The 14,645-nt window shown below is 39.9% G+C and overlaps 1 protein-coding gene across 1 annotated transcript in view; it reads right to left on the bottom strand.

The window, feature by feature from the left end:
- The window catches only part of ZCCHC7 (zinc finger CCHC-type containing 7), a 111,861-nt gene that overhangs the window by 39,010 nt on the left and 58,206 nt on the right, over positions 1 to 14,645 (bottom strand). The window contains exon 2 of the mRNA XM_075726607.1: positions 116 to 159. Within this exon, the coding sequence (XP_075582722.1) occupies positions 116 to 159 (44 nt within the window). The remainder of the gene's footprint in view (positions 1 to 115; positions 160 to 14,645) is intronic.

The raw sequence follows: 14,645 nt of genomic DNA, 5'->3' as shown, positions 1-14,645 counted from the left end.
CTGCTAAACATTCCACAGAAAAACTACAGATGGATTTTCAATCCCATTTATCTTGCTTTGCTTGTAATAAACACAAAAATGAAGGATTATGGAACAATTTGGTTGTCTGTGTTACCTCTAAGTCTTTATTACAGATGGACCAGTCCACATGCACTTCTCCTGAAAAACAGAAATAAAATTAATTATATTTAATTTATATGAATATTTTTCTATAATATATTCAATATTATGATTACTGCACTTATTGAAACTGATAATAGACTTTTAATGTGCCAAAGCAGAGAAACTAGTTGTACCTTCAGTAAAGGAAAACTATCAACCTGCTTGGCACCAAACCTGATTCACCTTAAAATCAGCACATGTCCAACTATCAGATGGACTTTATTTGACACCACCCTCTTGTCCTGTCCCCCAGGGTAGGGTATAAACTGAGGCAAGGATTTAATTTCTTCAGAGACAGGAGCTCCAAAGCTTCTGATTCCAGCCATTTGAATTGTCTCTGCTTGCACTCATGGGGATGCCCAGCTCAAGTCCAGAGGTTGCCAGAGAGGGAGCACATGGAACAAGAAGTTAACGCACAGCATAAAATAGACTTTTCCTCCTTGCGAATTTACAAAATCTGTGTCTTCAGCACTGCTTTCTGACTGCTACATGCCGAAATGACTTTATGCATAACCACAGCAACTAAGACTGTAAGCTAAGTAACTCTATTTCAAAACAGCGTTTGGTAATGTGCAATAAATCAGGACGACACACTAAATTATCAGCTGTCACACCATAACCTTCTCACACACAGCCTTTGGACTGGAGAAGTAAAAAGAAAAAAATCAAAAAGGAAATAAAAGACAATAAGCTAAAAGAATAGGGCTGCAGTTACAGCTGTTTAAAAATTCTGCATGTCAACACTGTTTACTTCTCTCACTGTGCAAAGACAGCTGTACCACCACAGCATCTTTTTCATCATTAAGGGAGGATTCATGTCAACGGAGGTGTTCGCCTTACCTATACTTTTACAGTAACCATTACAACTCGTGTGCAAATTAATCCTGTGTGTTTGCAGACTTTTTAATGCAAAGTGTCCCATCCTGTTCCCACAAGGCAAATCTGAAGCATCTACATGTGTTATTAACACAAATCACAACAACAAGATTTACAAACAGTAAAAAAAACAGTAAAAATGTATCCAACTGATTTTATTGTACTGTTCATTTCCAATAAAAGGCAGATGACTAGAAATTAAAATTATACCATCTACAATGTCATGTCTAACCCTTCATTTACTGAAAAAGTCAATAATTTCAGCTGAAGTTTGTACTGCAATATCTGGATACAAGGTACGTCACTCAAACATACAACGGGTGCTTTAGAGCATAACACCTGCTTGCCGCTGTTCTTCATCCAAAAGTTGGGGCTAATACTGTCTGCTCTAATCTGAACAGCACTTTGAAATATTTGTATTTTCAACACTCACTAATGCTAACAATGCTAACAACCATCACAGAGACATTAATAATGAATTAACGGCCCTCGTTGTAAAGCGATTTGAGTGATGTGTCCTGTCTAAGTCATGGTATGCATAGCCACGGGCACAGCCAGAGCTCAAATATAAGTATCCAATGGACCCTTCACCCAAGCATCATTCAGGATAAGAAGCGATCACTGGAACAAGAGGTGGTACCATGCCTGCACCCCTGGAGACCACTTCTCCCAGACTCTCGGCTCCCAGCAGAGAGGACAGCAGGGACAGCATCACGTCAGCTCTCTTCAGTGGAAGTGAGTCGTGGGTATGCCCAAGGGAAAATCAGGCCTTTTGGTGTCTAGTCATTAAAAGTAAAGAAACACACTGACATATTTGAGTGCATTATTTATTACTTGGAAGCCTGTTAAGGAAATTCATTCATAAAGAAAAAGATATTTGTAATTCAAAACTCTGCCCTGGCAATCAGTACTGTGAGTGCCGTGTTTCACAGAAATGCACGTGCAGAATGGTTGACAGGCTACAGATCAAAATTACCAGCGAATTAACTCCTGTTAATCATTAGGCATGCCCTTTCTGAGGACAAACCAACTAAGTTTCTCTTCTTCACTGTCAAAATCCCCTGCTTCATGGGGGAAAACCATGATACAATGATTCAAATATTCCTAATGCTAGAAACTAAAACTGCTCAAACCAGAAAATAAATACAAGAGCTTTAATGCTGAATATTTCAACAAAATCTCTCTTTATTAAATCCATTCGGTGACCTAAAAGTTAAGTCTAATTCACAACAGAATGCATAAGGTCTTGTTTTTTGCTCACAATAAATTCTTCATACTGAGATTATGTAGGAAGAGTTATGCTTCTGCCACCAGCTTGAAATCTTGTTTTAGAGACATAGAAAAACCTGCAACGATTTTTCTCGTTGACCACAGCATTTTGTCTGGCACTAAATCATGAAATAAATCACAAAGTCGGCTCGAGCTGACAAATACCTCCCCTCCCCCTGATTTAGTTTGCTTATTTGGATGGATTAACTTGTCCAACAGGCACTTCCAGTCTCTGGGTGGCTGTGGGTTCCTCCGAGCTGGCTTTCTGGCTACTCCATCTCCCACAAGCTCTGCTGCTGCCCTTCGCTCATTCTCCAGCAGCAATACCCATTGGCGTGCTGAAGACTCCTTTGTACCACGCTCTCCCTGGTCTGTAGCACCCATCATCTTTGTTTTCACTCCTTAATACATAGAGTCACGCAGGCGACAGGTCTGGGACCGCAGATTTGGAGAAGCTCTTCCCTGGAGGACACAGTGGTGGTGGCTCAGCTCGCAGCCCGGGGGACGGACAGGCAGCTGGCACCCCTCACCACCCCGGGGTGCCCAGGGATGGTACTCTCACACCCCATCGCTCCAACCAGCAGCCTCAGACCCCCGCCCGGGACTGAGAGGGTGATTTTGGTCAAAGCACACACATAAAACACATATGCTAATTACTGAGTTTCCGTATTTAGCACGTATTAGTACAATGAAACCTGCCACATGATGTTTTCCAGGCCAAGCCAGTACAACGTTAAAGCGTTTCATCCTTTTTTCAGACAGACACACAGAGAGGATGGATTTCTGCCTTAAGGAATGGGGCTATGAGTATTTTATTTTTACTCTTAAGAAAGCAGCAGTTTAAAAACTATTCAGATAATCTATGTCAAGACTTTCCTCTGTTTCTGTGAAGCTGCACACACAAAACCTGCATTACTTAAAGGGTCCTGTGAGTTTTCACAGTAAAATTTCACATAAAATCCTCCGAGAACATCTTCAACAAATTCATGCTTTTATTTTTTCTCATCTTCATTTGTTAAAAGCAATCTCCTTTTTAAGATTATATTAATTTCTATACTTCAACTAGAAAATACAACTGACCTTGCCATATAAACTTCTTGGTTTTATACTTTGAAAAAATGGTTTTGTTAAATGGCAGAACAGGGAAAAAGAGAAAGGAAAGAAGAGGCCAGAAAAAATGACAGACAGGATGCAAAACAGATACCGTTTAGATGAAAATGGAAGCTCTGTGCAAGGTTCTTCTTTTATAAAGTATTACACTTTGGCTGTCCTGCGCCCCTGTACAATAGGATGAATGGTAAGCAACAGCTTTGCTTTTATTTAAAGAAAAATTTTGAAAGATCATTGAGATCCCTTCACCAGCATGAAAATGTAAATTTCCGAGCAGAGCTCATGATGAAGCCAGATTTAGGACCACTGTTCAATGTGCATTCAAGCCTTCCCTCTTTCATTCCAGAAAGGGAGAGGAGGGGAGGAGGGAGAACGACGACCAGCAGTCAAAACCTGAAATTGCCCGGAGGAACAATCCGTTTCCACAGAACGAAAAACTGACTGAGAATAAACAATAAACTGTTCAGAAGATTTCCTTATCTGCCATACCACTGACGATCCCAGCGGCTGAGCAGGCCACCCCAGTAAGGCAGGGCACAGTTGAGCAGAGATTTGGACCACACCAAAACTCGCACTTTTATGCCGCTCATTGGAGCTGGGAGAAAACACATCCCTGTTCTCTGTATTCTCTGTGCAAGTTCAGCCTACCCTGCAAAGGTTTATTTCGTTACCTGATTTAACAACACAGAGAAACTGTAGAGCCTGGACATTCAGCTTAGAAAATTTAGTGTTTTCTTTTCAATAAGGGGAAGGCAAGTGGTGTCCCCCCTGGCTTCTACCTGGAATAGACATGCAGACATGTATTTTATTTAGTTTATTTTATGATCAATTCACTGAAACAGGCTGCTTCAAGCTGTGCCAGTACGATATGTGGCCTGAAGGGCAAATATGTTTCAAAGCTGGGCTTTAAAAATTGGATTTTGACTGCTAATTAATATAGCACATTACAGAATACAGAACCCTAATTACATTCTACTGTAAGACCTCTGTGGAAAGAACTGTTTCAGACATAGCTCTGAACAATACTTAGCATGTCAGGACACAGCTTCTGGCTGCTACTGGAGTAACAAATAACATTTTAAAATGATAAGTCTTAAACCCCTAAAAATGATCTAGATCTGTAAGAATTTCACCTTGTGACATTTTACATATATCTGAAAATTCCTGTTTATGTTTGAACCAAAGTGATTCAAGTCTTATTGTAACGTAATTTGCTATAACGAGTTTCACATTTTTCATATTCCAGTAGCCCTTCTTCCAAAAAACAAGGAATGGAATTATGAAGTGATAACAACCAAGCAGCGTCCCAAAAAAGAAACTGACTGCTGTAGAGCAGACATCATTTACTTCAAAAACTTCTAGTGACGTGCGTGTGTGTGTGTACATGTGTATATATATATAGAGAGAGAGGTACTTGGAATACACCTTACTAGAAGAGAAAGGTGTGTAGTGAATCATAGTGCACAGAAACCTGAATTCCTGGCTCTACAGCCACTGAAGACTAACTGTGAACGGAAAGGGGAGCTAGTCCTCCTCATGCTGCCTAAAGTTCCTCTTCAAGCTGCATCCAGACACAGCACAGCTCAGGTACACGGGGCTCCAAAACACTGCTGTTTGGAGGGAGGGAAGAGCAGGTCTGCACAACACCTTGTGCAGCCAGAGGATCTCAGAGCACTGTTCTGAGAGACCAGTTATGGACTCACATCACAGATTTCTGGTTTCTCGCAGTTCCAGCTTCATCCCAACACGGATAACTCCCCGCAGGGTACCAGGGCTAGGAGATGCACAGCAGCCACAGCGCATGAAGCCCTCTCTGCATCACCCAGTTACTTGAATTAACCCCTGTGCAGAAGGAATGGAATCAACTGCAGTATTTTTCTTAGACACCTCTAGGGATTTCTCAACTTTGCTTTAATGAGAAAAAGGTGATTTACTTAAAAACAAGACACCTGCTGTTATAATGGATTACACATCAATATCTCTTTAACGCAACTTTAAAAGAGATCCATAAGCTCCCACAGAGAAATCAGTCGATGTAATCATTGACAGAAATTCAATTTGAGAAATTTTCTCGTGGCAAGGGAAGACTCTCCTGCCTCTCCCCTTGATACCTAATATATATATGCACAGTAATATGCACATTTTTTGTCAGTGAGAAAACACTAGCAATATTTTATTTTTAGCAACCTTTATCTGATCCAGCATGACGTTTTTGAAAAGCATCACAAAATCAGAAAGACAAAAGTGAACAAGCAACAAAACACAACCCATTTTGAAATGAATTAAAATGTAAGACATTGATTGAAACAAGGGCAGCATTGTCCAAAAGTATATCAGAGTTTAAAAAAAAAAACAACCCACACCTCTGAACAGTCCTGCATAAGTTAAAAAAAAAAAAAAAACAACCAAAAACTCAAGACCTATTAAAGTAACTTTAAGCAAACTTAAGCAGCCATTACCCATGGGAGAAGACTTAACCGTCATTGCCAGAGAAGAAAAGTCTGACGGCTGGGGGCTACGACATGGTACTTATAATCCCCAGGCAGCATGTTTGGCTGGGGCCCGCTGCAGGGCTAGAGCGGCAGTCTTCAAGAAGACTCAGAGGTCATGAAGTTTAATACACAGGAATTAAGAGTATTCAACCAAGCAGAGATGTGCAGTTTTGATATTTAAAGCAGATATTAAGAAATACAAAAATCACCCAGGTGTTAGCACATACTGCCTCTTTTTACCAAATGTCAGGCATCCAGTATTGCATTTCAGCCACATCTCTCTTTTCTGTCTAGCTGACCTGCTACGCAACTTCTCTAAGAATAAATCCTGCACCTTCTTCCAAGTGTATGCCCTTCCGCATCTACCTCAATTCCATATATTCTTAGGGCTATGTATGGGTAAGATGTTTCACATGCTAAGTGGGAATAAAAACGTGCAGTGAATAAAGCAAAAGATAACATAAGTCTGTAAATCATATTCTTGAGGAATATGTATACTGTCAAATTGCTACAATACACACATATTAAAACACATAGTGTGTCTTTTCTATTATGTAAGCGCACATAATTTTCTGTCTGTTTTCTGTCTCATGCTATAAACACTGCTTCCTTTAGTCTTGACCACTGCTAGTAATGTTAATTCACAAAACCCAGTGGCTCATGATTTTCAAAGCTTAGCGCAACATTTGCAGAACAAAGTAGGTTTTTCTCTCTTTTTGGTGGGTACAAGTATGGGGACCACAGGAACAGTTAAATTCATGGCATGGTTGGTCTACCACACAGTCGGGGGAATTCTTTAAATAGAGCCTGTCACTCTCTTTGCCCATCAATGGGATTTCCTTCTCAAACTGCTGATTCGTTCAGGTACACAACAGAGGAAATTTCAGTTAACCTTTGTTTCACCCCGGGGAAAAATCTGTCTGAAAAGTATAAAATGAATAGATTAAAAAAAAGAAATAAAGAAAGAAAAGCTGCAGGGTTATTCTTCCTAGTGTTCACAGCAGTCAAAGTTAAACAGAGAAAAGGAGGCAAACATGAACATTTTATTCCCACCAGAGAATAAGGTATAATATATGATTTAGAAATTCCATTGTCTATAATGTGATTTCTAATTTAGAGAAGCAAAGACTGAACACAAATCTATTGTTCTCATCGGGTGCATCAAGAATTCACTTTTTGACTATTTCCTATATGACTGAAAAAGGAATAATAGGTTACTCTGAAGAGAAAGCCTTTCTAGCTATTTGATTAAGTTGTCTTAAATACCTTTTAGATTCCAGCAATCGTTGGTGAAGAGAAAAATAATAAACGCTAACTCAGAATTACATGTGAAAAAATGCATACAGAGCTAAAATCAAAATTACAGTCACAAAATAAAGGGAAGTTTCAGGATAGATTACTGCCAAAAATGGCCTTAGACTGTTCTAACTTATTCATAAAAAAACCCTGTTTTGAAATAAAATTATCGTTTCAAAATAGGAAAAATAATTTTCACTTTCTAGTGTCATTCATCTGACAACACACCTGTAATATTCACTCTAGTATCAAACTGAATGTTGCTGTAAGCCTCCCCCCCCCCAGCCAGTCTTCGTAGGACTGACTGCTGGCAGAGCTTAGGCAGTACGGTCAAGGTCCTGGCATAGAAGACTGGAAAGTCTGTGTGCGCTTAGCTCCAGTGGAAGTGATATTCTGAAATTTCTTATGGGATCAATAGGATACCAAGAATTGATTCTGCAGTACCGATTTCAACATCACTGAGGCTATTTCTGTATTTAAGTGATTGTTACTGCGCACAAGATTTTGTCAGTGGCAATACAACACTTCATCGAAGAAGATCATAAGGGAAGCCAGAAGCTTTGGCAGCTGTATAACACAGAATCTTCATCTCTTAATCAGTCCTTGAAGAGTGGTATCTGTTGTAGTTACCAATATTAACTACTACAGTCCAGAAGCCTAACCAATGCATACACTTTGTTCTGATGATTTGTACAGATTCCTTCATATAGTCAGCTAAGATGGTACTCTATTAATGGCTAAGACCAGAGCCTGAAGAGTACCATTGCTTCACTTCTCAAGAATCATTTAATAGAAAATCTACAGTTGCATCTTGGACATCTATTTTGGCAACATATTGCATCTTCTTCCACCAATACAGAATGAAGGAGATATAAATATAAAAGAGTGAACAAAGTCCATGGAGCCTTCTTCTAGTGAGGCTTGTGGTGTCTGATCTGGCAAAATCACTGTGCCTGAAGAAGCCGGGTAAGAGATGTGCCAACAACATTAAGCTTCTCCCCACAATGGAGAGGTATCCATATTTAAAGCTCCTTGGAAATGATTCATTAATGCTTCAACTGAATAACAAACCTAAAACCATTAACAATCAGTTGTATCCTAGAAAAACAGCATGGCTCTCTTGATGATGCCATTAGGATGAAATATGGAACTAAATTCCTGAGTTTGCAGAATACTGATGTAGATGAATATCTGAAACTTGTAAAGCTTAACTGGGGCTCTGACCTGCCTCTATTTTTGCCCTGAAATTCCAAAAATCTTTAAGCCAGGAAGAAAAGAAACGGGAAAAAAAAAAAAAATCACATTTCAACACCGGCTAACCACTAGTCTCTGGGTATGGGCCAGAATTTTGATTCAACTTTCTTTCATGCTGATAACCTGGTCCATTGGGCAAAGGCAAACTACATCATCCCAGTTCTGATGATTCCTTCTCACCCTCAAGGTCAGACCAGACTCCCACATAGTGACGTGGGAGAAGAAGAGCTCTTGGAACATGGGAAGAACCACCATGGGGTGTCTGGGATGAGGTAGACCCAGGGTGATCACGCTGGAACAGCTCCAAAGGTGGCAGTTCTCAGTGCTTTCACATTCTTTTCCTGGGAGCAGTCAAACAAACGCTGCAGTGACTAACCTATCTCTAGAGAATAAAACTGTAACAACCAGACATCGTGGCTCGATTCTGATTTGGCACTCCTGCTGTTCTTAAGAGAAGCTATTTATAAATTGTTAACACAACCAGACTTAGACGATGGCTATACCTTTTCAAGGTTTCAAAGTATTACACATCATGTGGTAGCTTCACAGATGTGAAGGAGGAAAACCCTCAACACTTCTAAAGATACAGATGGAAATGTGAACGCCCTTGTGCTAAAGTGTGATGCTACCGACAAGCTTTACAGGTTTCAAAGTTAGTACAGAGCTCAAATGTGATCAAGAGCAGTCTAAAATGACACTTGAACAGACTGCAAGAGAGGTGTTTACACTGTCATTACCTCCAGATGAAAGGAGTCCCAAAAAGCTTGATCAAAACCAGGATGCAGGAGACTGCATTACTCTGACAGCAGACCTGAAGTTTGAGCTGAAGCTAATATGGAGACCTGAAACAGGTGAAATCCTGTTGGATGTATCCCTAGTTCCTCTTTTAATCTTCCTGAGGATTATAGCAAAGATGGAATAACGAAACGCATGCAGGAGCTCCTGAAAAACAATCATACTGAAAGGAATACTTCTACAATTCAGGAACAGATATTAATGTCACTCCATGGATTTCCCGTAGATCAAAAGGTGTATCTGAGGAAACCTCCCCCCATTTGCCAGGCGTGAGGAATACAAACTGCACGATGGGCACTACAGTGCCCCCTCCACGTTACATCGTCTTCAAACTTGCCCTTGCCAGGAAAATGAAGACATGAGAAGTGAGCCAGTAACACAGCACTCTGAACAGTAACTGGTAACAAAGCACTGATGCAGTTGAGGATGTGTAACAGCATATAGTTATTTTATGAGAAGAAAACTCCAGTGCTAACACTCTGCTCTAATTTTGGTCTTCCTGAGCTTTTATGACCTTACTACCGTCCAGGCAGATTCTTTAGCCAGTATCTGAAGGCATGCACCACAAACACCTCTCACAGAAGGAAGAGGACGAAAGGTCTTCTCAACACCTTCTTCATGGTTTGTGAGCGTGCATCAGGATGGTATAGCAGCTCTTCTGGGAGTCACTGTGACGGAAGATCATAATTTGTCCTAGTAAAGATGATACACTGCTCTCAACTCACCATGAAGCTCTATAGACACTTCAAATGTAAAAGCACCAAACAGCATTAACATGCTGTGGAGGCCCTGAGAGTCATACACACTTCTTGAGAATGATCTTACATTGGACTCTGAGGGGCAGAGATCAAAATGCAGCAAAGAACTCAAAAGAACACAGTGTCCTTTTCCTTTTAAGTCCTCATTTTTCGTATACTTTGTTCTACATGAGAAAGACATCCTTTTCTTGGGAACAGAAAACAACTAGGATGGATGACTGCTCAACATCAGTCTTCTGCTCACAACAGAAAACATAGAGTTTTCCAGAAACACATAATTTCCATACTAAGAGGCACAATTATAAGGTGATGAAAAATGAAGTGCCTTTGCTAAAGAACTACTAATTCTCACTGGCTAGAACAGTTTTGTCCTTGCAACAAGGACCACAGCAGAAAAGATGTCACTCTCTTTCCTCCTATTCCAAAGAAAAGAGAAAGTGGGCAAAAGGCAATGTGGTCTCTATTCATAATCAGTAAGTAACAATTCTCCGTGAGAGAATTCAATTTTTGCTTATTTAAAAATGTTTCAGTGGTGCAGGGAAAAAAAGTAAAATAATTTGAGACCCCTGATTTCATCTCTGTTTCTGGTGTACACCAGCACAGTGGTGCCAACAGTGGGGTGCAGGCACCCCAGGGGGTTTGGAAGACATTCCACTGCAGCACAGGAAGAAAATTTTTTTTTGTGCCATTAATAAATAAAATAAAATAAAATGTATTTTTAAAATAGTGTTTACTTAATCTTTTTGTCATCCTTTTTTAATATTTTGTGTATGTTTTATAACATACATAATAAATTACTACAGTACTACATGTATATAATTTATAAATAAATAAATATACATATGTTGGGAGTGTGTGCTCAAAAATGTCCTCCTGACAGGGGTGTGTGATCACAAACATTTGGAGACCACTGTACTAGAGCATGGCTTTTACTAATGGCCAAAGAGTTACCAGTGAAACAGCGTGAAGCCAATTTTCCCTACAAAAGCCTGCGATGGATCAAAAAATTGGAAGTCCTCACACTGTGTTTTTTCCAGATCCTCGGATCCCACGTTTAAAAGATCATGTCTATTTAGTCCACACACCATCTTTCATTCTTTCAGCAGAAAAGCTGGAGGCCTTTGACTCTGGAGGAGAATGCGGTGTAACCGCAATTGATACTTAAATGGCTGGGTCAAAAGTGCCTCATACAATACTAAAGAGGTATTTATTTACACCTTGAGTATTTGTCTCTGTGGTTTTGGTTTCTTCATTGTTTGGTTTTTTTTTTCTTTTTCTCCCCCTGCCCCTTAAACAGACACCACAGCAATAGGAAAAACCTTCTCACTTCTACCAAAACCAATGCACATCAAAATTATGCTATTGTAATGAATGACAACTTTCTTCCAGATCTACTAAATTTCAGTTCTCTAACAAGGTGAGTTTTTCAAGCACTTGAGGTCCTTGATAACTGCACCCCTTCCCAAAGTACCGCCACACAGCATGCAAGGGAAGCATGTTAGAAATGATGTGATCAGCACCATCATGTCCCGCGGTGCAAAGGATGCATGGAACGAATTCTTTTCTGGCCTGCAGACCCTTGGCCCACAGTTTTGGCAGGGCTTCAGAGACCTGCGGGGACCAACCAGCCCAGCTCCAGTTGCCGGACTGTTACCTAGGCAATGCGCTTCTTTTTCACACACTCAGCAGCTGCCCAGTAGAAACAGGAGCGCTGCTCCGCATTTTTCAGCCAGGAAGGTAAAACATGTGTTAGACTAGCCCAGGATCACTGGAGTCTGAAAGGCAGACTTTGTTTAAGATCCCGAGGACTGGTTAAAGCATTTTACTGGGATTTACTCTAAAACACTGACACCAAAAATGAAGGCATCTGATGTTGAACTCACACATTGCTGGTAACAGCGTGGATGTGTAGAAGAAGTCAGAGGAAAAGTCAGCCCTGTTTCGCTGAACTGCTATTAGACAATAGCAATACTTATGCTCTGAATGCACTACTAACCACGTTTCAATAACCAACAAGCATTAAACTAGAACCATAGTGCTTTTAGGCATAGATAACGTATCCTGTGCTCTACTTTCTACTTAGAGAGAAATTAAGTATAAATATAGTTTGTGCTGGATGTGGTTACTGCCCGAATAACTGTACTGCAACCAATCTGCACTCAAATTCAAAAGTCCTGTTCTATAAAAAATCATTGACAAAAAATGCAAGTTGTCCATTCAGGTAAATAACCAAGGGTGAATAAATATGAGATCAAGGAAGAAGTGCCCGAATGGTTAAGCACCATATTAACTCTGGTGGATGCTGCTCAAGTATTTTCACAGCCTGTGTCGATGTGCTCAAGATATAAAACAGTTACACAGGGACAAGAAAAGCTCACAAGTCTATATTTGATTTTAAGCATTTAAATTCTGAGAGTTTAACAAGAATTTGATTTCATTTTTGCTGAAAATGAATCAGACAATAGAAGTACTGAATAGTTAAGGTGCACATAATTATTTTTAAAATAGCATTTTAAGACACTTAATAACACTTTTTCCTGACATTACTAAAACTGGAAGGCATACTATACACAAACTCTTCCTACCTGAATTTAAAGTACTGCAACTCTCAACTTTTTGCTGTTCCTGTAGGAAAGTGTTATGCACTTCATATTTATAATTTTTTTAAATTTATAATGTTTTATTTGATTAAAGCATTTTTTTGTTTCAATGTTGATTTTTAAACAGTAATATTCTTTAAAACATGTGGTTATTTAATTCAGCTTAATAACTTCATGTGTGGGACTGAAACATTTGTATTAATCCAAGAAAGCTGAAACATATTTGAAGTTGTAATTTAAGTCATTCTTTTCTGGTAAAGACTGAATAATCTAATCAGTTTTGCCAACATACCTCAGGTGAAAGTCCCTTACACTGGTCACTGCAGTAGAGTTATGATTCTACTGTGCAAACTTATTGAATATACTTTCCATATTGCAAGTCAGGGTAATAATTTCTGAAATCTTTGATTCAGGTTTTTCCCCTTCGTCTGGACAAGAGCAAGTTTGTCTGAATGAATTACAGGGCTGGTTGCAAAGTGGATTCTGCTTCTACCTAGCAACACTCAGAAAAAACAACTAGTCCTATCGCTGAAAAAAATTATCAATGCCTCATTTAAAATGTGCAACCAACCAAATTTCCTGAGCAGTGTGGTAGCTCGTCGCTCCTTTAAAAACAAATAATACAGACACTCTCTCTAACCCGCACTGTCTTTCACTAGGCTGTAAGCACAGAGGAAGGAGACAAGAGAAGCAATAAAACGTCATGTCGGATGCCCTGAACCCTTCACCAGGGCACAGACTTTGCACCAGGAAGTGGAGCCACCACAGATCTCGTGAAGATCAATCCCATTTCTAACAATCTTGAGGAGCTGGGAAGTGGAAACAGAAGGCAAACATTACATGAGATGCTCGTGAACGGAGATGGCTGCACTTAACATGCAACTTCAGAAAAGACCAGCTGGACTTTAGAGGAGAAGGCAAAAGATGACCCACATCTACCTTCCATCTTTGGCTGGCCATTGAGTGTGGACAGGACCAGCATGCGCAGGGCAATGCACCAGCAGCTGCTCTGGTGTTTGCAGAGGCTCTCCAAAGACACACAGCAGTCTTGTCTCATTTGTTGTATCTGCACAGTGGAGTAACATCCACACCAGGCAGGTTTCATTCGGTGTGGGCTTATCAGACATTGTACTACCAAAAGGCGTTAGCACAGAAGGGGTTTGCTGGCAGCACTGTTGGTTGTGGTACGGAATCAAGCCCTAGATGTCTTCACCTGAGCCTAAAAGAAACTACGGCTGCAGAAGGTGTTTTTGCTGGAACAACTGCCTGCAGCAGGAACTGCGGTCAGCACTGACTGCGTTGGTGAGGAATTGCATTTCAGCACACCACTAACAAAATGCACTGGCACAAGAGAGCAACACAGGCCAACACACAATGAATACATGACCTGGCACTAAAGCTGTTTTAGACATGCGCCTAGTTCTGATGGCTGTGAATTGCCACAAGGTTTGGCTTTGATGTTGAGTGCACGTGGTTTAGAAAAAATAATCCAGATCTGTATCATCAATTAAAAAACAGACTTACAATATTCTTCCCATATACTCACCTCCTAAAAGGAAGGCAAGACCAGAAGCAGGAAACTATTAAAAAGTTACCACTTCTGGATAGCAGTTAGGACCTCTGCTAAGAACAACCTCAAATAATTTTATTTGAAGTCCTTGACATATTAGCAATAAAGAAATGCCTGGATGCTAGAGTTTGTCCCCACTTTCACTGTAAGTCAGTAATCCAGAAGATCCAGTATGACTGAATTCAGACATATATTTTGCATCTACTGCACAAGTTTGAAAATCATCTATTAATTTTCAACAAAATGTGAAGACAGTATATTTGAAATGCATTATTTGTACACTTGCTTTAGTTTACTCCTGTGTTCATATGAGATCAATAGCTTGATGATGCTATAGGAAAAATGTGATCACATTATTATTATTTTTTAACAGAAGTACAAAGGTAAGTATAAGGGAAAGATAATCTGCAATGTGTTACCCACTAAAACTCTTCAAATGATTTTAAAAAATGAAGATACAGTG

This window comes from Pelecanus crispus, chromosome Z, assembly GCF_030463565.1.
Source record: "Pelecanus crispus isolate bPelCri1 chromosome Z, bPelCri1.pri, whole genome shotgun sequence".
NCBI classification, from domain to species: Eukaryota; Metazoa; Chordata; class Aves; order Pelecaniformes; family Pelecanidae; genus Pelecanus; species Pelecanus crispus.
The sequence above is the reverse complement of the archived record's forward strand: the minus strand, read 5'-3'. Positions and strand labels throughout refer to the sequence as shown.